This window comes from Panthera tigris, chromosome D3, assembly GCF_018350195.1.
Source record: "Panthera tigris isolate Pti1 chromosome D3, P.tigris_Pti1_mat1.1, whole genome shotgun sequence".
In the NCBI taxonomy this organism is placed as follows: domain Eukaryota; kingdom Metazoa; phylum Chordata; class Mammalia; order Carnivora; family Felidae; genus Panthera; species Panthera tigris.
Window position 1 is genome coordinate 89,666,216 of NC_056671.1, and position 27,387 is coordinate 89,693,602.

Below are 27,387 nucleotides of genomic sequence, written 5' to 3' on the forward strand. Positions count from 1 at the left end.
CCCTTCTTCCTTCCCTCCCTTCCTTCCTATGTCCCCCTTCCTTCCTCCCTGTCCCTCCCTTCCTCCAGCTCTTCCACCCTTCCTCGCCTTCTCCTTCCCTGTCTCCCCACTTCCTCTCTCCCCCCTCCCTTCCTATTTCCCCCCTTTCTCCCTCCCTCTTCCTTCCCACCTCCCTTGCTGCCTTCCTTTCTTTCACCCTTCCTCCTTGCCCCCCCTTCTCCCTCCCTCCCTCCTTTCCTTCCTATTTCCCCCTTCTTCCCTCCCCCCTTCCTTCCACCCTTCCTCCCCTTCTCCCTCCCTCCCTCCCTTCCTCCCTTTCTTCCACCCTTACGTCTTCTTCCCTCCCTCCTTCTCTACCACCTTTCCTCCCTCCCTTCTTTCCTCCCTCCCTCCATTTCTCCACCCTTATTCCTCCCTCCCCCTTCCTCCCTCTCTTCCACCCTTTTTCCTCTCCTCCCTTTCTCTCTCCCTCCCTCCCCATCTCTTCCCTTCGTCCCTCCCTCCCTTCCCCACTTCTCCTACCCTTCCTCCTTCCCTGCCCTCCTTCCTTCCTCCTTTCTTCCTTCTCTCTCCCACCCATCATCCTTTCCCCCTTCTTCCTCCTTCCTTCCTTCCTTCCTTCCTTCCTTCCTTCCTTCCTTCCTTCCCTCCCTCCCTCCCTCCCTCCCTCCCTCCCTCCCTGTAACCATCCTGAACCCATCTAGCATTGTTTATTTTGATTCCCTTCTAATTGTCATTTCATCAATTATGGCAATCCTTATTCTATAACTTACCACTAATACAGTTGTTTTACTAAATTCATAGTAGTCTTTGAGACAATGTAAGTGTCGTAACGTCATTGTGTCCTGTGTGTCATTGTTATTAACTGAGCCAGGGCCACATCACTCCTCACTGCAGAGCCTAGATTAGACCCAGGGTTTTCACTCGCAATTTCAGCAAGTGATTCTGTGCTGCTGCCTGTGTTGTTTCATAAACTTAGAAACCAAATACACTTTGTCCTTGATTTCCTTACTTATTTTGGCAAGTGACTTTTTAGTTAAAAAATGCAGACACAAGAACTGAAGAGTAATATATATGAATTTTAATTTGTAAGACGGAGAGAAGCAGTGGTACTCGAGTGCAGTGTGTGGGCTCTGATCAGACAGCGTGGGCTCAAATGCCGAAGGCCACTCACTGGCTGTGCAGCCTTGTGGGGGCCGACTTTTACAGTATGTGCACGGGTTGTTAAAAGTGAGGTTCAGTAAGTTACATATATGTAAAGCACTCAGAACAGAGCTTGGTAATTTCTCTCCCTACAAATAAAACAAAAAACCTAATAGGAGATGGCTTTTGTTACTATTAAGAATGTGGTTAATACTGGAAAATCTACATTTAACGTTCTTGGAAAGGTGTAACACTTATAATTCTGACAATACTAATAGTGATATTCGTATAGGACCCCTTAGCAATTACCTCTTGAGAAGGAGGAGTGCTGGGTCTCTGGATATCTCCCTGTCCTCCCCTATAGAGCGTGGGCAATGCCCTGTGGGTATGTGTGAGAGTTTGTGGGTTTATGGCACTACCTCGCGGTTTCTTGGAAGAATATGTCTGATTGCCGTAGCTAACATTGTATTATATCTAAGAGCTCACTGCTGCTTTTGTGCACACAAAGCTTACTTTCAGGAGAGGTGTGACACATAGAAGAGTTTTTGGTTTTTATGAATAAACAAAAGTTTTGTTAAGTTTTGTTTCTTCAGGAAAATAATAATTAGAATTTTTGAATATTAAAGGACATTTGGTCATTTTAAATTTGGGGATGACGATAATTTGTTTTTGGAGGAAGTGGTTTTATGTAAAATTGCAAGGGCAGATTTCAAATGTGGAAGTTCTGGGTTCTGTGGGATGATTATAACCAAAAGGGCATTGGTATTTCAAGAAATGGTATTGTAAGATACTTGAGAAATCCCGATAGACATAATTGGTTTGGCCTAGCAATGAATGATCTGGTAACAGAGCTTGAGAACTGTAGTTTTCTTTTCTTTCCTTTACAATTTTTTAAATGTTGATTTAATTTTGAGAGAGAGAGACAGAGTGTGAGCAGGGGAGAGGCAGAGACAGAGGGAGACAGAATCGGAAGCAGGCTCAAGGCTCTGAGCTGTCAGCACAGAGCCCAACGCGGGGCTCGAACTCACGAACCCTGAGATCATGACCTGAGCTGAAGTCAGATGCTTAGCCGACTGAGTCACCCAGGCACCCCGAGAACTGTAGTTTTCAAGTGTTAACACCCAATAACTTCTGAGCTTTGGAATAAACAAATCTCATGTAATCATAGATTTTTTTTCTTCATTTGCCACATAAAGTTTTTGATAGATTTGAATTCCTTTGAGAAACTTCCAAGTTTTTTTGTGTGTTCATTTAAGTTAATGTGCTAATTAATAGGCCAGAGAAGTGGATGGAAAAAACTCTTATGTGAAGTCATGTTTAAAACAGTAAATGGGAACCTGTTTACAAATACGTTTAGGATGATATAGAACATATTTCATTTAAATTTTTAAAAAATGTTTATTACTGAGAGAGAGAGAGACAGCATGACCATGGGAGGGGCAGAGAGACAGGGAGACACAGAATCCGAAGCAGGCTCCAGGCTCTGAGCTGTCAGCACAGAGCCCAGTGCGGGGCTCGAACTCACAAACCACGAGATCATGATCTGAGCTGAAGTTGGACGCTCAACCAACAGAGCCACCCAGGCGCCCAGAACATATTTCATTTAAATGTTACGCTAATGAAGTTTTAATACTTCAGTTAAGTGTTGATTTACTTTGTGCAGCATATTTTACATTTTAGAAACAGCCATACCATGATCTTGGTTTTTGATACTTTGAGAGCAAAATATCTATTTTATCTTGATTTTGTTCATAATAAAACCAATGTGCTCTAACCCCACTGGCCAGTGTTTTAATAATGCTTGGCATCTTTATGTTTATCTCTAAGCATAATTATTTTTGTTAACTGATTGCGTTGTGTTTATTGTTTTATCTGACCTGTTTCACTGGTCATTAATTTTTAGTTTTTATCTTCACCACAGGATAAGTGTATTCTTCTTAAATATTATAAGTACTTTCCTAATCTCTGAATTAAAAAATGAAAAACTAAAACTTCTATCCTACATCAACTACTTGATTTTTCACTCATTAGTTTCTAAAGAGTCCTGTTCATTTAGAACAGTATTTAATATGCTATAATGATATTCTTTGTGAATACTTCTATTTCTGTAGCATTTCTTTTCCTTTTTTTTTCTTGTCTTCATGAGGCATAATCTTCCTTTCGCAGGAGGCACAGAAAGGCAGAAAGAGCTCTGTGTCAAGGCCAGGAGGTGTGAATCTTGATTTTACGTCTTTAGCTTCTTTGCCACATTTTCTTGTAAAAGTCAAAGTCACTTCCCTTCTGGGAGCCCCGGTCCGTGCTCGCTCCGGTCACCCTGGTGGCGGCTGTGCTGCTCATGCAGTCGGTTGTGACAAGGCGCTGAGGGGACACGAGTGTGCCGTGTAAAGTATAAAGCAGCATGTTATTTTTCACTATTAAAAATTTCACTGATTGTAGAAAAGCAAAGAATGTAAATAATCTAAAACTAAATCTCATGTTAAGTGAATTTGACTTGTATTTGCCTCACGTCTGTGTTTGTATGTTTTTATGCTAGAGTACAAAAATACATGTGCGTTTATATACACACATGGGATTACATTGTACGTAATGTTTTTGTGTTTTTTAATCTAATATGCCTTGAGAAATTTTCTGTACTTTTAATTGGTGCATAATATCCTAATATAATCATGCCATTACTATTGAGCATTTAGGGTCTTTTTATTTTTCAGTTGGAGTGCAGCTTTTTTCCCTTCATTTCCAATTCTTTCTTGAGGGTATATTCCAAAAATTGGGATAACTGGTTCAGATGACTATTGAAGACTAATATTTGCTCGCTTAAGGCTTGGTGCTTTATTCAGTTCAGTAGGGAATCATAAAATGTTTATGACTGAGGTGCAGTATGAACATATTTAGGGACAGATGATGTGATGGTCGAATACGGGGTGAGTTGTGATGGAGAGCACCTTGATGCTTTCACACTCTAACACGGCTTGTTCTAGTGCAATCATAGGAGAATGAGAGAAGTATGTAATGTCTTGATAGGGAACAGTTGTGACCCAAACAACAGATGATTCATGAACATGAGGATATGATTATTGAATTGGGCACGTGGTACAGGTGCTGGAATCAGGGAAGTTTGGAGAGACCGTTAGTGAGGGAAGGTCATGACTGGGGTCAGGCCTGCTTGAAGGTATTGTCAGTTCAGAGAAGGAAAACATGCCCCAGGAAAGGCCATGGTGGAGGTACGTATTTCAGACTCATCCACAACGGGGTTACGCTTGGTGCCCAGAAAGGAATTAGTATGAAGTAATTCGAAGTAAGAATGGTAATGTCATCCCGTGAAGGTAAGAGGAAGGACAAGAGTTGACAATAGTGGGAAGCAGGGAGCGTTCAGGGATGGTTGAGAACTTGTGCAAGAAGCACGTAATTGGAGATTTCAGGAAGCAGTCATGATCAGCACGTTTCCACTTGGAGGGTTCACAGTAAAAGCTGCTTCTTTCTCTGTGTATACTGTGATTTTTTTTATATAAAACATGCTTGTATGCCACTTGAAAACATACAGTATTTTAGAAAATGAAAGGATGCATTCAGTTGTTGTAGTGAATACTCATTACCTAAGAGTAGCGTTATATTTGAGATCCTCTGTATATTTCCTTTCCTGGCCATCAGGAAGTATACCCACCATATTTCTTTGTGTGTTTACTTACTTATTTATTTATTCTTAAAGTTTTATTTATGTATTTTGACACACACACACACACACACACACACACACACACACACACACGGGACATGTGGGAGGGGCAGAGAGAATGAGAGAGAGAGAGAGACAGAGAGAGAGAGAATCCCAAGCAGGCTCTGTACTGCCAGCACAGAGCCCGATACAGGGCTTGAACCAGCAAACTGTAAGATCATGACCTGAGCCGAAAGCAAGAGTCTGACGCTGTACCAGCTGAGCTGCTCAGACGCTCCTTTACTTATTTATTTCCTAGTTTTGTGCCCCAGAGGAGCTTGGATTTAGTGATATCCCAGTAGCAGTCATCATAGGTAGCACCTAGATCTTGCTTTGTAAATACCACTCCTTACTATAAGAAACTGGGGCTGAGTCCAGTCAGGGAAAAGACATGGTGAGCCTGGAACATCTTACGCTGGAAAATAAGGAAATGCTCAGGCACCAAGACGAGTGATGTCAAAAGGACTTAGTAGCTAGCTTCAAAGGGCCTCCATTGGCTAATTTTGGGACAGTGTGAGAATCACAAAGCATAATTATGGTAATTGATTGTGAAACATGACATAAAAGTGAAAACACAAAAGTCCATTTAAAATGTTCTTGGAAGGGAGCAAGGAGGAGAGCATGAGACAGTGAGGCAGGTGAAAATGGTGAAGTTCTTTCTAGAAGAATGTCATTCTAATAAATGTAGAAGAAATGATAGAATTAGAACATTGTCATTTTGCAACCCTTATTATAATGATTGTGATAGGTAAGATTAACTAATGAACACTGCCGCCACCAAGAGACCGTTGTGGGGGAACAAGGTGGTCATATGTCCCCCAGTAGAATCACCTGCATTCTTCGGCTAATGGTCCGGCTTCTTCCACCTTCAGAGCCTGCAGTGCAGCTCGTCTCTGGTCCCGGTCTCGTAGTTCTATCTCTCTCTCTGCCTCCTTTCTTCTGCCTTCCTCTTCCACTTTTGAAGGACACTTGTGATTGCCTTGAGTCCACCTACATAGTCCAGGATAATTTTCCTATTTTATTGTATTTATTTTATTTTTTAATGGTTTTATTTATTTTTGAGACAGAGAGAGACAGAGCATGAGCAGGGAGGGGCAGAGAGAGAGAGAGAGAGAGAGAGACAGAATCCAAAGCAGGCTCCAGGCTCCAGCTGTCAGCACAGAGCCCGATGCGGGGCTCGAACTCATGGACTGTGAGATCATGACCTGAGCTGAAGTCAGACGCCTAACCCACTGAACCACCCAGGCACCCCTATTATCTCATTTTTAAAACTTTCTGAGATATGGATTTCTGCCCCCACGCTACAAAGTAGGAAGGAGAGGATTAGCGTGATTAAAAAAAAGAAATGTGTGGGCTCAGCCACTCCCATGGTAAGTGGTAGAGTAGGCCCTGCTCTCATTGCTGACTGCAAAACCCGTGCCTTTTGAAGTGTACATCCGGTCATGTTCATGTCCTGCTTCAGTGTTCCTCAGACTCTACAGCAGCATTTTCTTAATCGTGTCCTGAAGACAGAGTTCTAACAGATGTTCGTTCATCTTTATGACAAAAATATGTAGCCGTCCAGTAGGTTCAGAGAGAGCTGCACACATCTCCCCTCCCTTTCTTGGGCCTCCGTGCTCACAGGCTCCTTCCGACTGGGAGGCTGCAGTGTCTGACTCTCCCAACTCAGTGTTGCCTGGTGAGGCTTCACACCCCGCCCTCCAGCCCTCCCCGTTCGGAAACATCCCTATGACCATCCTACAGAACAGTCATCTGCAGGATATTTGGCAAATGTTGAGAATCTGGATAAAATCTAAAGTTTTTGGCATGACTCATAGGATGCTTCGTGATTTAGAACTCTGCTGTTTTTTTTTTTTTTTTTTTTCCCTTTGTTATCTCAGATTGGTACCTAATTCTCTAGCAATCTTTCTCGACCTTTCTGTGTTACTTCTTTCCCCATTGCATGTCCTGGTCCGTGGGCCTGGAATCTGCACGCCTTGACCCGTTTAACTGTTGTGCTCCGAGGCCTCTTTGGAACCTCGGAGTGGCTCCCGCTCTCTGTGGTCTCTGCTCGCGATCTTGGCGATTGCACCTAAACATTCTTCGTCATTGCTTGCTCCTCTCCTGTCTGTTCCATGGGTAGCCCTGAGTGCTGTTTACTTTGGAGTCCCCGGTGCTTACTGATGGTATTAAAACATGTGAACCTTTTAATTCGTGTTTGAATCGAATCACTTTGAATTGCATTGTAGCTCCTATGAACGTGGGGTTCCTACCACATTGCTAACTTGGCTAACTTCCTGCTAACGTGGCCTGATTACAGAGAGGTGCTGGCCAGTGGGAATGAGGTCGATTATCGGGAGGGGGGTAGTTAGGCCTTGAACCTTTGAGTTTAAGGTGGTTAAGAGCTAAAAGTGGCAAAGATTTGTATAATGTTAAGAATGTGTGAGTCACCATGCTCTGTGCTGTGCAAACAATGATCGTGTTCTCCCCATCACATCCTTATTAGGTAGGAACAGTCACTGCCATCCATTTGATATATGAGGAAACCGAAGGCACCTTGTTAAGTCACATGTCTGAGCTTACAGGGTGAATTAATGCTGGACTGCAAGTGACACCAAGAAGTTCAGGTCCAGAGTCACATGTCTTGGTGGCAGTGCTGGGAAGGGGTTGACACTGGACACCACCTGTGAGACGTCTCTGTGTAGCCTGCGTTCTGGGCAGTGGTTAGGGGTGTGTGTGCATGGGTGTTGGGGGCCCCGCTGGAGACCTGGGTAGGGGACTCGGATCCCTCAGTAAGACCTAAAGAGGATGTACATGGGCTTGCCTCATAGTCGTGTGTTAACAAGTCCTGCAGATTCTTGTTGACTTACTGTGTTAATGTGTTTGGATTTTAACTGTGGAAAAGCACACATGTTCCTCTTTCCTGTAACCTGTGTGGCCTGCGTTGACCTGATGGTCAGAAATTCTCACACAGTTAGGTATTATATACCCTACAGGCCTGTCTTTGAGGAGCATGTGCCCTTGTCAGAGAGGCAAGGGACACAGAAATAACATGGCAGAGACTCAGGAGGCATACGGCTGCTGCTCGTCTTGGCTTGAGGCCGGGAGGAACACGGCCTGTGCACAGCTGACCTCTGCCCCCCCCCCCCCCCCCCCCCATTAAACATCCTGACTTGCTGTGTGTTAGAGGCTCTCGCGTGCTGTGGCTCTAGGTTTCTGTTTCACATCTCTTTCCCCAAATTCATGACACTGTTTTATTTACTTAAATAGATCAATCAGATAGTCTTTGATGACTCTGAAGTGGAAATCATTCCGCAGTGATATGACCTAAGGGACTGAAGGAAGAGGCTGTGATTAGGTCGACGTATCGTGTAGGAGAAATCGGTTTAAAATTAGAAGTTAAAGTAAGAAATATTTGTACTGAAAAGTAGAAATCTATAGCTAGGATGTAAATGTTATTACTGTGCTGCTCTTTTGACATCAAAAGCAATTTTAAGTGATGCTATTTCAGGCAATTATAGATACTTGGAAATCAATCATATATAGAAAACACTGTTTTTATTATTTCAAGGTGTTCCTTCAGATTGTCAGGCATTTGCAGGTGGACGACCTCAGCGAGTGTATTCTAGCGTGCACCTCGCCCTTGACCTCCAGGCCAGCAGGTTCCCCTCTTGTTGGGTGCCTCCCAGAGTCTTCTGGCAGCCCCTGCCCTCGTCCCCTCCCTCCGTCTACTCTGCGCCCAGCAGCTAGAGGAATCCATCAGAGTGGGAGTCAGACGTGTCCCACTAGTGTTCAGACTGGGCTTCCTTTCTCACTGGAGTGTGAGCCTGGGCTGTCTGGCCTGTGAGGTTGTTGCTCTCGGACACCACACGGCCTGCCCTGCCCTATCCTGCCTTCCCCTGCCCTCCCCTGCCCTTCCACCTGCTCAGCCCTTGCCCCTTCCTCCCCTCTACCCTCCCCTCCAGGAGCAGACCCCACACTAGGCTCATACTCAGCTGTCCTGGCTGCCCTTCCTTCTGTGGCCTGCTGTTCCCTGCTCTGTCCCCTGCTAGTTCCTTGCCTCCTTCCCTCATAAGCCACGTTCTGGAGCCTCCAATATAGAATTTTGATTCCAATATAGAATTCAGATCTTCCTTCTTCTTTTTGTTTATCCTCTTATCACTATTCAAGATGCTTGTTCTTGTCTGTTTCACTAGTGTTAACATTTTCTGAGGTAGGACTCGTAAGAGTTGCCCTGTGTGCATCGCATCTGTCTAGAACTGTTCCTTACCAAGCACGGGACTTGCTGTGTGCCCGCAGGAGTGCAGCGGGCTGGGTGCATCCTGTTGGAGGCTACAGGTGATGGAATGAAAGCTCCGTGAAGGCACAGCTCTGTCTGATGTGACATATTCGTGCGCTACACAGGAAGTGATCAGTAAATGTGGGGAAACACGATGGAGGCCAAAAGGCAGAAGTATTCATGAGGAAGAAGGCATTTCACTTGTATCACTTTTCAAATTTGTGGCTATTTTTGTTTTATTTCTGATGGTATCTAGATTTTAAAATTTCCAAAGCAGTTAATATGCTAAAGATATTAATGCAGTGCTATGAAGATGGCAGTGAAAGCTAGAAGACATTCAGTAATCGCAAATTGTTTGCAATGTTTTGTTCATGTAAGTTGGTAAGATTATTTTAGCCATGTTTGAGTTACATTTTTTAATTGAGGATGATACTGAGACTTTGATGCTACTTGTACTTTGTATAGACCGAATTTAAAGACTTTATATGTCAAGTCAGATTTCAGTTGAATGGACATTTTACATTTGGCTGTAATTGAGCTATATTTTAGTATTATAAATTTTTCCCATAATAAAAAAATTGTTATTCCTCCAAATATTTAGTGTTACATTGAGCAGATAATTGAGAAATTATATTAGGTAGAAGCTTTCTCTCGCTGTGTACTTTAGTTTGCTCCCCTGTGCAGGGTAATATTTTTGTTTCCAGTCTTAAAACTTAAACATTTTAATTAATAAAATTTTTTTTTTCATTTAGAAACTGCACTGTGGTTCTAAGCTCACGTCTCTTAAATTATACTTGGTCATGTAAATAAGCTTTGCTTTGCAACTTTGGGTTCTTAGCCTTTGCTCTTTGCTATTAGCTTTATGTTTTTTTAATTATAGGAAAATAGAGGACAGTAGGGAAGTTATGCCTTAAATGGACTGTTGTTATTACTGCATTCTTTTTTAAGGAAATGAAAAATGTTATTTATTTTGTCCAAATCAAGCAGAAACAAATATAGAATATCTTGTACCATTATTCTTGCTAAGCATTTAATATCATCACTCTTTGATTCTTTACATGTAATCATTTTTCCATTTTAATGATTGATAGCGTGATCAGTTATGTATAGTTGTAAAGCATGTATTGTCCATATCTATTACCTAACATATAAAAAAGAATGAATGTCATTTTCAGTGTATACACATACGTTATTTGAATAATGAAGTCACAGTCATTTAAAAAATGCAAATACATTGTTTTAGCCTCAAAACTGAGGTTCCCTAATATTATAGGAAAATAACCAAAATAGACCAGAAATGGGGGAAAAAAACACACACACACACACAAAAGAGGCATTCACAGTTTTAGAAATTGTTTCAGTCTTAGCTTTTGACACTTCTCTTCCAGAAGGCCGCAGTACGTTATAGTCTTACATTGCCCGTTTGTGCAAACATGTCCAGATGAATTCGGTGTTTAATGTTAAGAATCTTATAACATGCCAATTTGATTTGTAGCCCTTCATATCATAGAATGCTAATTAAAATCATATTTTTGCATATGTCATGCCTTTCATGTACATATGCAAATAGATTCTGTTGCCTTTCAGCTATTGGTAATTAACTTTATGAAGGACAGCTGTAATACATAATTAACAAAAATGTTTGCAAGCCCTTTTACACTGGAAGTTATAACATTAAATTTATTATTATTATTATTTTTTTGCTTATCAAGAGAACCATTTTAGTCTGATGCTTCTGAATGAGATCTAAATTGTTTTAAATAATCACACGATGTAATTAAATTGATGTTGTACTGTATTCAGAAGGAGATAACTAGTGTTCCATGGCCTGGGTGCTGATTCCTGTCCATTTCATATTTATGAAATCAAAATTGAATTAAGTAAGCTGATTTGTGTTTGAAATAAGGTAGTGTGTCAGGTAATACTTTTTGTTTGTTTTAGTTATTGACGTCTTCTTGGCACTTAAGCACATTTTTTTTTCTTTTTTGCATGTGCCAGAGACACAATAAACATTTATAACATTTTTAAAAACCTTTTTTCAAATTATTACCATGTTTTCAAGGAAGCTTCATGGAAGCTATTCATTTTCTCTTTTATAGTCCCTTAAATATTTAATAAAATGACATTTTCTCAAACTCATTTCATGATTGAAGTGTGGGATCAACTAGGGGGCAGTGAATGTTATGTTGTGGTATTGCTTTATCTTTCTTCTGATGGTGAAGACAGTGACTAAGCTACAGTCATTGTTTTTGTCCCTGTTCACACACTCAAGTAAGAAAACAAACCATTTAATTTAAATTCACTTATTTCTTCTGGTCTTCAAATATCACAGTATATTTGATCTGTATGCAAGCATCTGGTTTACCAAGAACACCACTGTAATATGCACATTCCTGTTGTATTCATATATAAATGCCTGTTTGAAAATACTTTCTGGACATATTTTTAGTAGAGAGTTATGACTGAATTCTATAATTATTGTTATTTCTTTCTTCAGGGTTGCTTTTGTAATGAAGAAGCACTTAAATACTCATCTGCTAGGCAAACATGGAGTTGGCACCCCCAAAGAAAGGTAATTTTTGTTCATTTTTTAAAATTTAACAAATACAGTTATGTTTTCGTTTTAGGCTTTGTTTAAGTGCCTTCTAGAATTTTTATCAAGTCAGTTCATCATGTTTGCATTTGTGGTACTCTGTGGTCGAATAATATATTTTATGTCATTCTCCCCCCAAAATTTAATGTCATTTTAATTTTAAAAATTCTAATCTAAAAATATTTGAAAGGATTTAAGGGACTTTGAATTTGTGAAATAATCTTGAAACAGTAGAAAAGTTGATTTAGAGGGGATGACCTCTGCACATGTGTATGAATGGGCTAAAATAAGTATGTAAAAGTAAACTTGGTCTGTTTTTTCCTGTATTTTTATTTTGAGGTTTTAAAATAATATTTTTAAATTCTTACTGTAATTAAACATTGCTGACACTAAAAAAGGAATACATCTTGTGTCATCCCCAAAATAATACTATAGTTGCCATGTCATGAAAAATAACACTACGATTATTATGTCATCAACTGCCAGGCCGCCTTTTCTCTTGCCACTGTGTCATAATTAGCTTCAGCACATATACTTAATTATATTAGGTGAGCAGAAATAGAACAATGTCACCTATCAGGTGAGTTTGGCTACTTCTGAAATTTTTAAATCTGTACAATGTACAGCTCACCCAGAGCTAGTAAAACCCTCTCTTCTTCCTTCACAGACACAGTAGGTTGCCCCCAAACCCTCCGAGATGGCATCTCATCTGTAGTTGCTCCTGGAAACTTTTGGTTTTTAATACTTTTTTAAGATGTCAGTCATGATGCAGATTGTTCTATAGCCCAGGACCTCCTAGGACTTCTTCCTTATTTGTCAATGTTTAATTGCCTTTTTAAAACATTTAAAATGCTCTTACCAATATTTTCTGTGTTTATAAGCAATTTACCTTGACACTTCTTTTGAGGGCATACCGTTTTCTTAGCGTTTTAGTTTGGACGTTACTACCGCCTCAAAATACGGAGTGTATGCCTGCCTCCTTTTTTTTTTATCTTTGGGTTTCTGGGACTTCTGTTGGTAGCATTAGATTTAATTTGAGCCTGACTGTATGTGTTGAACACCTCCCGAATGCATTATTCTTGAAATTCAAAAAATTCTATATTATTTAAATTATAATTCAAGAATTGTCAGTTATGTTTCTTGAGTGTTTATGAAAGTAGAAACAAAACTTTTGTAAGTACTATGTTTTTGTTGCTTTTACATGCATTATCTCATGTTATTAGCAGTGCATTATTATTCCAGTTTTATAGATCTAAGGACCAAGATTCAGGAATAGGCAATAATTTATTCCATATCTTATAGTGAATACATGTTAGAATTGTTATTATTCTGACTCTAATCCCATTGTTCTTCCTTGTACTAATTATCTACATTGAGAATCTTTATATACAGGTACTGAGGCTATTTTGTTCACAAAATAAATTCCGAATGATGAAAACAGTCTAGGTCATTTAATTAGTAAAAAGAAAATATTTCCTACCATATAACTAGTATATGTTTTGGACTCAAATTATATCATTTTGCCTTTTATTGAGGAATTGTAAAGGGTGAAGTAAGTGTTCATATTGTTTCATACTAATGAAAAATTGGGCACCTTACACATATTTTCATCCTTGAAGCCCTTAAGAGCAGTAGAAACCTCCTATGTATCATGACAAGAAATTGAAAAGCCAGGTGTGCTATTTGGTTTTCCATTTACCTGACATGGTTTGGTCCTAAAATCAGAGAATGAATCTCAGGTGGGGAAAGCACGTCCCGTCTTTGGGGCCATAACCCCCTACGCAGTCCAGGGTGCAGGCCCCACCTCAGCTGTACATCTTCCATTGAATTGCTGTTTCTATTAAGACCTCTGTGTCTCAGAACACTTGTTGTTTCCGGTATGTGTTTTCGGGGTGCTCCCTCTCACTGCATAGAAATGCGACGTCAGAAAGCCAGGGCCCCAGCGGCAGTGTCGGTTTCCAGTAGATGTGTGTAGCTGGGGAAGGTCCTGTTTAAGTAGCAAAATCTAGCCTGGTCGGTGCCAAAGGGCTCTTTTCTTCCATTCCACCTTCCTCCCTGCCTTGGCGAGGGAATTGATGGCTGTTAATGGTTTTAGGAAACAAAGAAACTCTTTATCAGCATGTTGAACCCTCACTTTGGGCATTACTGTTCTCAAAATTGAGTTAAACCTTTTTTTCTTACCTATTTAAAACATTAATGCCTTGGCTATAGTTTTGCAAGCTTGCTATATTTTAATTTCTCCAGGACAAAATAATCAGCTTACTCTTTTATGTTTTAAATTTGATTCTCCCCTCTTATGCGTTGCATATTATAGCAAATAGTAATAGAAGTTAGCCAAATAGGCCGTGACAATTAAATTAATAATGCATTTTGTTTGCAAGTATTTAGGCCTTGTGCTTTGACTGATGTATGCAAAAATGATAATTTATTACCAATAAATTCATGTACTTGCACTGTAGTTTGATGAACCAGTAATTTTTGTCAGCATGACTGTCATTAGCAACAGTAATTTAGATAATTTCAAATATATATGTTTTGACTTCATGAGTACCTGAAGTGGTGGCCTGTGCGAGAACATCGTTTTTTGTCCCTAAATTTGCCTGAACTTATTTTAAGGTAGTACATTATTACTGTGTTTCTGAAGTCTCATACACTTAAATATCAAGAACTCAATATAGCTACATCTGATTCACGTTCCAAAATAATAAATTCCAATTAATTTTCAAATTCATTCTAAAGTATTTCCTATTTTAAATAAGTAATTCTGTTCTTAATATAGTAAGCCAAAGTATCTTTATGACTCTTTGAATTTGCTAATAGTAATCTAGAAAACGAGCCTGTGCACAATTACCGCAACTGAAACAGCCATAATAAGTCTATCTCTTGTGAAAGCCAGGCGCATGTAACAACAGAAGGAGATGGCCTTCCTAGTTCAGTGCTTGTGTGGATCTATAGGAGGAGGGAAAGGGCTCACTGGGAATCTCTGAATTTGTGGTGTCCAGGCACCAGCGGGAGGTATCTGCCCAGGCAGCATCTCAGGAAGGCTCCTAAGCACCCCCAGCTACTTTCACCCAGAGAATTTTAAATTGGATCCATGCATTAGACAGTCTAAGAGCTAAATAATTTCCTGATCAAAGGAAGTGTACCTGTTTTTTCGATTTATTAATGGATATCTACATCACAACCTTAGTGAAGCCACTTTGTAGGCCTCTACTCAGGTTCTCAGTCTCTGATAGAGCATTATCGTCACATGACTGTGGGGGGTGTTTAGGCCCTAGGAGCCGGGAGGAGGCAGGGGGTCAGGGGTAGGCTCAGGGCTAATTAGTGCTTTTGTTCCAGTGAATGGGTTTCCCCCAGGCCTCCTTCAGATTCTTGAGCTGTGAGATTTGTGTTGGCCCTATCCCCTTTTATCAGACTCTTGGGATTGTGGTTAGCCATCTTGCTTTTAATGGTACCTTTGATCTTATTGCTAAGTAAAATCTTTCCCCCACACTTTTATACATGCCAGGTGTTACCTAGACTAAACTGTGGGGTAGAAATGCTCACAACTCTGATACTTGGTTCTAATTTCTTGTGACGCATTGTGACCAGACGTGACATGGTGTAGGCCTTTGGGGTCTACCTGGTCTCCTTTCCTTTCTCCCTCTTCTCATAAACTTTTATGTTTATATGTTAAAATTTTATGAAAACATCATTATTTCCTGCTTTTCAGTTTAGATGGAAAATATCACTCTTTTTCTTGAAACATGAAAGTATCCCAGACTGAAACAGTCCTGGGAAAAGCATATGTACTTGCCCAGGGAGTTGCCTTTGAAGCTTTGCTGGCAGTGGTTTGCGTTGATTAGAAACTTAAGTTGCTTTTAAATGAGAAAATAATACCTTTTTATAAAAACTGTGAATGACATATATTTAAACAGACTCAAATTTTTCCTCTCAGAAGAGGATGAGGTTAATTCGTTATTGTCACTTGATTGTCTGTTTTTAAAAGTTACCTTGGGCTAAGTTGGCACGTGATTCTTTAGTGAAGGACCAGAATCTTTCTTCGTGTTTGTGCCTCGTGATTTTCTGTGGGGTAAATACTTTTTTCTGTCACTGAAATGGGTAGCTTATTCTCATGGATACACTGAGATACTTTACTTTGTGCTATATGCCCATCTTAGATCTCCATGGAGTGTTCTTTCTCCAACTTGTGGGTCACACTGTATGACTGCTGGCCTTGGGCTGTCTCTCCCCACCCCTGCTGCTTGTTGGCCTTCCCTCTTATTTCTTCTCTTACTCGAATGGTTAGCAGAGTTTCCTTTCTGCCCTCCCTGATTCATTCTTTCTTTCTTTCTCTCTCTCTTTTCTTTCTTTCTTTCTTTCTTTCTTTCTTTCTTTCTTTCTTTCTTTCTTTCTTTCTTTCTTTCTTTCTTCTTTCTTTCTTTCTTCTTTTCTTTCTTTCTTTCTTTCTTTCTTTCTTTCTTTCTTTCTTTCTTTCTTTCTTTCTTTCTTATTTTGGCCTGATTTAGGAAAAATAAAGTGTTTATGGGCTCTTCTGTGATTAAAAAAAAAATATATATATATATATATATACACACACGCACCAGAAATAACTCTTGAGCCACAGTGGAGGAAAACATGTCTTCTTTCCATCGTGGCTTGCTCTTTTTAACGAGTGGGAGATTGTCCTATTTTAATGACTCCATATTGCGTGAGCTCAGGACTCTTTCTCTGTCTTTTCCCATTTCTCCATCTGCAGACAGTATCCAGTGTAGAATTAGTGTCCTGTGATCATTTGACATGGTTTTATTGTGAACAAGTGGGATTGAACAGACAGATGGCCCTTCTAAATAATTACTTCTACGTGGAAAGATAGATAGAAGTCACATCAATTCATCTAAAGCCAAGGTTATTTATTATTTTTAGAAAATTTCCTTTTATACTTTACTGACTTAAACTGACAATTTATTAAGGTACACGTGGAGATGAGTATATATTTTCCACCAAAGGTATCTTGTCAGCATCTGGGAAATATTTCTCAATTAAACGGGTAATTTAGATGTTCTATGGTTGCTTCATGACAAATGTTTTCTTACTGAAATGGTATTTTCTAACTCTGACTTGATGAATTTTCCTCGTGAAAGTTAACAAAGTTGTCAGTGGTCTGGAATGTCAGTTCTCAGATCCTCATTTGTCTGTTGAAGTTTCCAACTTACTTTTGGGGGAAGAAATTTGGACCTACTTAGAGCTAACTGTCATGGCTCATCCCCAAGGAGATACAAATCCCTCTTTTCAGGCTCCTGCCTTCATCTGGCTCCTCAGCGTCCGTGAATCAGGGCCTCCCCACTCCCCCTTCAGCGGAGTGTTCAGAAGCCCCACGGAGTGTCTGCATTCTGTATGTCTGTCCGGCTGGTTTAGTGCTGTCCTCGGTGCGCCTGTCCGGCTGTTTTAGTGCTGTTCTTGGTGCGCGTGTCCGGCTGGTTTAGTGCCGTCCTTGGTGCGCCTGTCCGGCTGGTTTAGTGCTGTCCGCGGTACGCCTGTCCGGCTGGTTTACTGCTGCCCTCGGTGCGCCTGTCCGGCTGGTTTAGTGCTGCCCTCGGTGCGCCTGTCCGGCTGGTTTACTGCTGCCCTCGGTGCGCCTGTCCGGCTGGTTTAGTGCTGCCCTCGGTGCGCCTGTCCGGCTGGTTTACTGCTGCCCTCGGTGCGCCTGTCCGGCTGGTTTAGTGCTGCCCTCGGTGCGCCTGTCCGGCTGGTTTAGTGCTGTCCGCGGTGCGCCTGTCCGGCTGCTTTAGCACTGTTTTCGGTGCGTCTGTCCAGCTGTTTTAGTGCTGTCCTCGGTGCGCCTGTCCGGCTGGTTTAGTACTGTCCTCCTTGCGCCTGTCCGGCTTTTTAGTGCTGTCCGCGGTGTGCCTGTCTGACTGGTTTACTGCTGTCGTCGGTGCGCCTGTCTGGCTGGTTTAGTGCTGTCCTCCGTGTGCCTGTCTGGCAGTTTTAGTGCTGTCGTCGGTGCGCCTGTCCGGCTGTTTTAGTGCTGTCCTCCGTGCGCCTGTCCGGCTTTTTCTGTCCGGCTGTTTTAGTGCTGTCCTCCGTGCGCCTGTCCGGCTTTTTAGTGCTGTCCGCGGTGTGCCTGTCCGGCTGTTTTAGTGCTGTCCTCCGTGCGCCTGTCCGGCTTTTTAGTGCTGTCCGCGGTGCGCCTGTCCGACTGGTTTACTGCTGTCGGTGCGCCTGTCTGGCTGGTTTAGTGCTGTCCTCGGTGTGCCTGTCCGGCTGGTTTAGTGCTGTCCTCGGTGCGCCTGTCCGGCTGGTTTAGTGCTGTCGTCGGTGCGCCTGTCCGGCTGTTTTAGTGCTGTCCGCGGTACGCCTGTCCAGCTGCTTTAGTGCTGTTTTCGGTGCGCCTGTCCGGCTGTTTTAGTGCTGTCCTCCGTGCACCTGTCTGGCAGTTTTAGTGCTGTCGTCGGTGCGCCTGTCCGGCTGTTTTAGTGCTGTCCGCGGTGCGCCTGTCCAGCTGGTTTAGTGCTGTCCTCGGTGCGCCTGTCTGGCTGGTTTAGTGCTGTCGTCGGTGCGCCTGTCCGGCTGTTTTAGTGCTGTCCGCGGTACGCCTGTCCGGCTGCTTTAGTGCTGTTTTCGGTGTGCCTGTCCGGCTGTTTTAGTGCTGTCCTCCGTGCGCCTGTCTGGCAGTTTTAGTGCTGTCGTCGGTGCGCCTGTCCGGCTGTTTTAGTGCTGTCCGCGGTGCGCCTGTCCAGCTGGTCTAGTGCTGTCCTCGGTGCGCCTGTCCGGCTGGTTTAGTGCTGTCGTCGGTGCGCCTGTCCAGCTGTTTTAGTGCTGTTTTCAGTGTGCCTGTCCGGCTGTTTTAGTGCTGTTCTCTGTGCGCCTGTCCGGCTGGTTTAGTGCTGTCCTCGGTGCGCCTGTCCGGCGTTTTTAGTGCTGTTCGTGGTGCGTATTCCCTTCCTTCTGAACATGCTTCCTCCCGCACCCTCGGCGAGCACCATCGTGAGAGAGCCGCTTTCCTCCACTGTGTTACTTGCTTTCTTCCTGGTTTTTGTGATAATTGCTTACATTTAGGGATGTTTTAAGAAGTAACCTTATAAAAGTCATATCTTTCTTACTGTGAGCTACAGGTTGCTGCTCATGAAAACAGGTCACATCTTCCTTGTGAGACTTGGGGGCCAGTTTCTCTCTGGTCTTTATTCCAGGAAAGGTTGTGCCTTTCTGAAACAACTTGTCATTTTGGTCTTAAGCACCAGCAAATCCTGTATGTAACTGAGTTTTCCTCGTTATGTTTACTGCCGGGAAGTTCTGGGCCGGAGTCGTTGTCCGTGTCTGCACGATGGAGTGGGCTCCGTGGTACGCGCATTTCATGTACTTCTGTTACTTCGTGTTTCCTCGCTTTTTTCCTTCTGGCAAATTCCCGTTTTATGTGAGCAATATGTTTTAACCACCTCACATAAATCAATGCTCACATAATTCAAGGGAAGTTTTGCAATGGGAATTTTTGTAAAGTAGGGTCAGTACTTGGGACTGTGTATGCCTTCAGCTGTTTGGTGTGGGGGCAATGTGTTTAGCATTGTGCAGTCCTATTAGACTTTTTTAAAACTGTCCTTTCCCTGCGGTATGAACACTTAATGTACTTCCTTGCACTGATTCAAATGGTGTTTTTTGTTTCTCATGATTATTTGTTATTTTGAAGACCAATTGCTCCTAAAGTTTGCTAAGCAGACAGAATTAGTATGTACTCGGCAGGGAGAGGGAGGATGCGTTTATACCAGGACATCCTCTCTCGTTTGGTCAGGAATGAGAGCCGCTCTTAGTGCCTCATGGTTATGTGGATCAAATACCAGATTTACCACTTTATTTATTTTTTATTTTTTTTATTTAAAAAAAATTTTTTTTAACGTTTATTTATTTTTGAGACAGAGAGAGACACACGCATGAACGGGGGAGGGGCAGAGAGAGAGGGAAACAAAGAATCGGAAGCAGGCTCCAGGCTCTGAGCCATCAGCCCAGAGCCGGACACGGGGCTCGAACTCGCGGACCGCGAGATGGTGACCTGAGCCGAAGTCGGACGCTTAACCGACTGAGCCACCCCGGCGCCCCCGTACTTACCACTTTAAAAGAAATTCTCAAGTTGGTAGTGGAGGAATTCTAAGTGTTAGTGGTAGATATATTTGTTATAGAAATGTAAGATTGTTTTCTACTTTTTCTAAATTATTCTTTAGTTTTAAGCCAGCGTTTTATCGAGCATTCATTTCTGTATTTAATTCCTGGGCATTAAAAAATCATGAATATTATATGACTTTGTTTTTTAGAAGAGATTGGTTTTTATACAGTTGTCCATAATACATCCAAAGAAAGAGAAGAGCTACACAATGATACAGAAGAAGGTTTTAGGAGAGAAAAAATCTTGCATAAGGTTATTATGCTGATAAAGGCATCTCATTTATTTATTGGCTTATTCTTTCTAATTAAGTTTATTTATTTATTTTGAGAGAGACAGAGATAGCACGAGTGGGGCAGGGCAGGGGCACGGGGCTGGGGGGAGAGAATCCCAAGCAGGCCCCACGCTTTCAGCGCAGAGCCCGACGTGGGATTCCATCTCACAAACCTGAGCCGAAACCAAGAGTCGGGTGCTTAACCGACTGAGCCACCCAGGTGCCCCTGTTGGCTCGTTCTTCCTGTAAACGTTTGTTACTACAGTGACGGCTGTGTTCCGGAATTGAGATGGTATTGGTATTTGAAGACGATAACAGCTTCTGTTCTTACACCCCTCAGATTTGGGGCTGCTGAGCTGAGGTGCAGCTTAGACACATAATACAAACATAAAGGTGAGAGAGAGCTCTGTGGGGGTGAGATTCTGATGGACAGACACCTGGGTGCTATTCCAGAGTGTCTGGGAGAGGTGTTATTTTAGGATGGATGGTCAGCAAGGACCTTTTTGCTGGGGCTACATCGTAAGTGTAACGTGCACTTAGAGCCTTCCCAGCGGAGCACGGTGAGAGGCCCTCTGTGAGGTGTGTGTGAGCTTCGCGTGCCCTGTTTCCACGAGCCTGCAGTGGCCTCGGGCGTGGGGTTGGCAGAGAGTGGTAGGAGATGGAACCCTGAGACCGCAGACTGCGCATTGTGGGGACCACCACACACCTCCACCACTAGGAGGATTTCATTTAAGGGGATTACGGGACAGGTTAGGATGAGCCTGGGAAGCTGGGTTGGAGTCCGACCGAGAAGAGCCTTGAGCCCGGTGCCGGTGACCGTTCACTCTGTGTGTAAGAGAAAGCCAGGGAAGTTAGAACTCTTGGAATTGTTCATCTGTCACGTGGAGTGCAGACACCAGGGAGAGACTGCAGGCAAGCGGGCTAGCGTTGTCACAGCGACGTGTATCCGCGAGCCCTGTCTCCTTTCCCTGGCTGGCTGCCTGGGCCCTTCTCTTGTTCCAGCTCCAGTGTCCTGCTGCATCCCGCTGCAGAGCCAACCTGCAAGGAAGCCCCTTAATCGCCCGTTGTATTTTGTTAGACACGTTCTTTTCTCAACTCTATAACCCATTTTCTTCCTTTCCACGTACTTTGCCTACTCCCCCTGCACACTCATACTGGGTCCCCTCTGTCCTGCTTGCCAGTCCAAACATTCTGGACTCTCAGCCCAAGGCCCCGGTCCTTTATCAGTCCCTTTCTTGTTTATTCCATCTCTAACTGGTCTTGTTTTTCATCATATTCCTATGGAACATCGGTGAATAAAGAATAGCTATGTGTGTGTGGTTAGAAATTCCTCTATCCCGCCACTTCCAGCTCCCAAAATAAGAAACCCAAAAGACTATAATGATACTGCATACATTATAATTATGTCATCTAGTACTACTTTGTGAGTTATTAGACCATGGATGTATGGTTTAGTACTGAGAATCTTTATTCTCTTGTCTCCTCTCTTATTCCTATATTGAAATAAGACAATTGAATTTGTGGCAATAGTGAACTGTCTGTACCTTTTTTAGCATGAACGTTCAAATTACTTTGCATGTAATAATACATTGTTGTTTAATGTGACAAATTAATTTTTAAGGGATTTTTTTTTTTTTGCTATGCTTTAGTAATTCATTCAGATCTTGGATATGAGAATATCTGCTATTTTAACTTTTCTTTAAAGTCAGGGAATAAATGATTCCAAATATGATTGATCAAATATGTTAAACGTTCGGAATATAGGTGTTTTTCCCTGGCAGGCATCTAGAATATTTTTGGCCATTCTCTTCTTTTATTTCACTTAAATTACTTTTAGAACATTGGGGCTTATACATCTGGACTCTGACTAAAATATGCCTTAAGCTCTTATCTTTAATTCCCAGTCAGTGCCAGAATTAAAAAGAACAAAGGCCTATATGTTCACTGCAGCCTTCAATTATGCTTAATTACCAACTTTTACACAGTTTCATTATACAGTACTGACTTTTTGTGAGAGGTTCTTTATATTCATGATGTCTTGGTAGTTGCTTATAAAAGTCCAAGATTAAAATTTTTCCTGAGGAGTTTTCAGGAAACTTATAACCTTTCTGAAGGTAATTTTTATAAAGTTAGATCAAAGCAAATTTGATCATCCATTTTAGCAGATGAGAAACAAGGTGTTTACATTTAATTATGCTATGGAGCTCTGATAGGAAAAATCAAGGGTTTACGTAAGTTACCCTCTAAGATATTTCTCCCCATTTCTTGGCACTGGGGTCACTTGTATAATCAATTGTGAGCTTAAAGCAAAGGGCGTCTCCACTGGTTTTATGGTTCTGTTGCCCTTAGTATTCACAGGAGAAAACAAGCAGACTCCGATGTGCCATATGAGATGCGTTGACCCTGTAGTAATGCCAGTGTTTCACCCAAGCACCGTCCTTCATTCTAGCCAATCCTTCATTCCCTTTCAGAAGAATCATGATGGCTTTGATGCTTACTAAAATGTTAGCACCTCCGCAGATTGAATCGTGTAAATGAACACAGAGGTTGAAAACTGTCAAACGCTAGTACTTTTCTGTAAATCAACCTAATTTCATTTTGAGTTACTTCTAGCATGTGATCCCAACATAGAGACCTACTTTTCAGAGAAAGTCCTTTTCATTGAGTTTTAATGTAATTCCAGTTCTTTTCTTGTTTTATGGATGATTTCCAGCATGGTGTAGTAAGCATGATCTAGGAGTTGGGTCAAGACAACATGAAAAACTCCCGCCCACTGCCCTGCTGGAAGCCATGTCTCTGTGTCCTCTAGGTGGGTCACACGTATTGTCTGTTCAAGCAAGGTCCAGATTTTGTCTTATTGGAAATGCCCCTGTAAATTTTCACTCTCTATATTCTGCCCACCAAGGCCAGTGTACTGTTTAACACATTCTACTTTACAGCGTATGCCCTGTTTCCACAGGAGATGATTTCTTGAGGACGTTGTTGGTGGCTTTCTTTCTCTGTCAGCTTTTCAGAGGGTGATTGACACTCCATGAGTATTGCTGGATTTAAGATACTAAAATCTTCACTGAAATTTTTCTTTTTGTAAGATGGCCTTTTTCTTTGCTGGTCTAATACATGATTTATGATCACACTATGAAGAAGGTATCACAGATTAACATAGTTTATGTTACTGTAGATGATCCTGCCTCTTAGTGTAACCAAGCTCAAGTGCATTCTTCTGAGTCAGTGTGACTTTCTCACCTTCTCATCTGTGATGCTGAGGACGACACCTGTTCTCAGTTGTCAGGGTTGTGGTGAAGTGAGCATGAATTTATAGTTCTACTATTATAAAAAATCACAGTCTATGTACACGTAACATTTTGTAACTTAAAGAGTGCTTGTTTTTAGATGAATACGTATTAAAGAAGCTTTCAGTTGCTAATGTCTAAATAATATCTGTGCCCCTTTTTCCATGCTAATCTGGTTGAGCAAATGATTATGGGAAACAGCAGATTCAGCAGAACATACGTATGGAAGTTTGTATTTAAATTAAACTCAAAGTTTTTGCATGTTAATTACAACTGATGATTTTCTTTTTCATTATGACAACATTGTGGTGTTCACAATGTCTTTGTCTCATTTCACATTTATAAATCACGTGACATGGATATGACACATATTGGCAGACTTATTACTGTTGGATATCAAGTTTTTTACATTTATGGTTTTTTGGGTTTTTTTTTTTTTAAATACATTGTTTCGTGATTACTAGATTTTGAAGGTGAGGAAAAATTTTAACAAAGGATTTAGCCCAATGCTTATTGTTTTTTTATTCATACTTGTAATGATAACAGTATATGGACATATTTCAAAGCTTCAATGCATTTTTAAGTTTTTTCTTCTGTTAAACAGCAAACGTAATGTATGTAGAATAGAACCGTGTAAAACCAAACAAGAGCATAGCTACTCTGCCTGCACCTGGCAGAGGGTCCCAAAGACCACATCAGTGACGAGGGACCTTCTCTGCACCTCAGAGAAGCCGTGGGCTCCTCAGCAGAGTAAATGTCTCACGCACAGAGCTACTGTACTGTAGGCCGTTGACTTCTGCAGATTTCACACTCATGATAGAGTTCATGTGCCAGTGTCACAAAGAATTTAAATTCCTCTGGACATTCTGGTTGGAATCGGACATGCTCAGAGCCACCGGTCAGAGCTCCTAACTCGGCTGCTGCTGGAGCCCAGCCTGCCCGCCTCGGCACTGCTTCGTCTGTTGTGTTCTTCCTGTCCTAGGTCTCCAGGGCCTCTCAGGAAGTGGTTAAAACCAAAACAGTTTAATCAAGTGGTTCAACTGCTAGAGTTGATGATGATGAAAAAATAAGGAAAGAGTGAACAAAAATCTGAGAAGGTAATCATTCACAGCTGGAAGTTCGAGGTCGGGATAAATTAAAATCTGGTACACAGTGTTCTAATTCTCAGCTTTGGTGGTGAATCCACCGACGTTCATTATGTTATTGAATGTATAAATAAAATGAGACGGGGCCACTGATGGACCGACGATAATTTATTTCTGGCCCTGTTTCGTGCACCACGGTCTTTTTGGTAAGACGGTCACCTCCCACATTCAGATGATGCACCCCATGTGCTGGTGCGCAGCGAAGAAAAGGTGGTGTGAAAATTTTTATTTAGTTGTCTGGCTAGGAAGAGAAGTGCCCCACTTAGTGCAGGAGGAAGCTTTGGTGAGCGCTGAAGTGACTGCTCTCTGGCCATGCCATTAATAGAGAACACCGGATGGACTTCCAACAAAAATGTCATGTGTTAGGAGATCATCACTCTTTAAAAATTTATCTGAAGTATCAGTGTGAACCGTTAGTTTATGTGGCTATTTTACTCACATGTATTATGAGCAAAATTTGATTTGGAAATCTTAGTGTTCTTCCTTGCATAGCGTGAGGTTGACGGTGGAGGGACCCGCTGTCATTCGTGGCGTAGAGAAGCGGTTTCTGCAGAGCACGGCAGCTCTTAGAGAAGGGTCCTGAAGCCCACACACGTTCCTCACAGACAGACGCCGGGGTTCCCGGCAGCCGTGCCTGACCTCGCTTGTTAGGAGTCCTGATTAGCCTGCTGCAGTGTCTGAGAACGCAGCCTGGGCGAGCTCTGTCCCTGGAGGCGGAAGGGTTTGCGCCGAGAGACGGAAACTGTGAATTTCAATCAGAAGCCGCCGCCTCCTCCAAGTGCCCGGTTTTCGCCGGCAGGCCTCTGCTTTGCAGTTGTTTTTCCCCTGGTTTAGCACCAGTTCCATCAGCCCTTCCTGCCCACTGTGCTGCTGAGGCCCCATCCGGACGGCCAGGGGGCTCTCCTCGGTTGTGACAGCTTGCTTCCGCTTGCTGCTCGGTGGGCGGTGTCCCGTCTTCGCACGCGTCCTCTGGGGACTGTCCTGGTTCCTCATTGTTTTGGTTGTGGAGACTTAGGTTGATGTTACTGCAGTAATGATGTTCTGAAGTGGACTGGAGAGTTACTTTCTCTTCCTTAGTGGAAGGATTCATAGCTTTAGTAATGATTTTAGACCATATTTATAGAACCACTAAGATTCTAAAGGGGTAACTTAACTTTTTGAAAATAACTTACCAGCCTTTATAAAGGAGGTTATATTCTATAGGGCTTTCTAAGGGTCTCACTTGATGTGCCTGGCAGGTGTCAGTGCCTGGCTGTGTGTAATTTGTCCTGACACTAGGTAGCTTACTGCAGAACAGTATAGATTTTTGGATTTAAAGTTTTTTGAACATTTTTATTTAGTTTTGAGAGACAGAGAGAGACAGACCACGAACAGGGGAAGAGGCAGAGAGAGAGGCAGACACCGAATCCGAAGCAGGCTCCAGGCTCTGAGTTGTCAGCACAGAGCCCGATGCCGGGCTTGAGCCCATGAACTGTGAGATCATGACCTGAGCTGAAGTCAGATGCTCAACCGACTGAGCCACCCACACACCCCAATTTTTGGATGAAAGGGAACTGTTACATTTCACAGATGTGAAAAGTTTCAGGAACACTTGCCTTAGATCATCTAGTTCTTCAAAATCTTGGCAATTCAAAAGTCATCTGTGTCCACAAATTTTGCAAATTTCATTACATCCTTGTTTGGTGAAAAAGAACGGTGGTTCCATAGTTCTTTGGTACAGCTCTGCTCTTTCATGGCTGATCTTTTGATAGTGTTGCACATAATGCTTAATAGCTTCTCAGCACTTTTAATCTTAGTGACTGCTGGTAAATTACGTGCACCTTAGTGTATTTGTGGAACGTAATTCTCCCCCCTTTTAAGGTGCTTGTTCATAAAATAGAATTTATAAAAAATGGAGAAGTCTGAGCGTATTTGGGTAATTGAGTAAGACATGTTTGTTTTTAGTCTGAAGCTTATTTTGCTGTGAAACTTTTATAGTGATGCTGTTTACAGAAATTACAGGCTTACTTTGTTTCTTCCAATGATCGCATCATTATTGTTAGCATTCGTTGTGATATAAAGTATAAAACGAGATTTTTCTTGAGAATAGTACACAATGAAAAGGTCTGTCAACTGAACAAAGGGGCAGTATTCTTCATTTAGCAGTAGGAGAGGGGTAGGAGTACGTGTCAGACCGTGGAACTGATGGCAAGATAAATCCGCGCGTGTAATACACATTTGAGGCCAGTGAATTCAGCTACTGGTGCATAATAGGCCATACCATCGTGAATATTTCCTTGTTGTTCTATACAGATTTTAAAATTAAAGTTGCATTTAATTATTACATATAAATATATTGGAAACCTTTTGATGGAAGTAACTGCTCATCTGTTGATATCAGAGGTCTGAAAAAAAATTCCTGTTAGAATTACTTCATTATTATGAGTTTTATTGTAGTTAAAATATCACAGTGCTCAGTAGTTTAAAAGTTCTTTCTGTAGAAAGAATATCTTTCTACATTAATTCAGTAGCCAGTTTTGTCACAGATTTTTCCCTTATGTTTTTTTCTTGAGATATAATTGGCATATATTATATAAGCTTAAGATGTACAACTTTATGATTTGACATCTGTATGCACTATAGAGTGAACACCACCATGGGTCTAGCTACCATTTGTCACCATACAGAGACCCACTTCACCCACCCCCCAAGCCCCTTCCCTCTGGTGACCGCCATTGTCTTCTCTGTGTCTATGAGTTTGTTTTTGTTTTATTTTTTAGATTACACAGATGAGTGAAATCATACAATACTTATCTTTTTGCATTTTACTTTTTTCACCTAGCGTAACACCCCAGAAGC

The 27,387-nt window shown here is 41.9% G+C and overlaps 1 protein-coding gene across 7 annotated transcripts in view; it reads left to right on the forward strand.

The window, feature by feature from the left end:
• ZNF407 (zinc finger protein 407) overlaps nucleotides 1-27,387 on the forward strand; it is a 454,006-nt gene that overhangs the window by 162,305 nt on the left and 264,314 nt on the right. For 6 of the 7 annotated variants that reach the window (XM_007084736.3, XM_042962729.1, XM_042962731.1 and 3 more), the window contains exon 4: nucleotides 11,611-11,685. In XM_007084736.3, the coding sequence (XP_007084798.2) occupies nucleotides 11,611-11,685 (75 nt within the window). Of the gene's footprint in view, nucleotides 1-11,610; nucleotides 11,690-27,387 lie in introns of those variants that run through there. The other variant, XM_042962732.1, reaches the window with a different exon arrangement.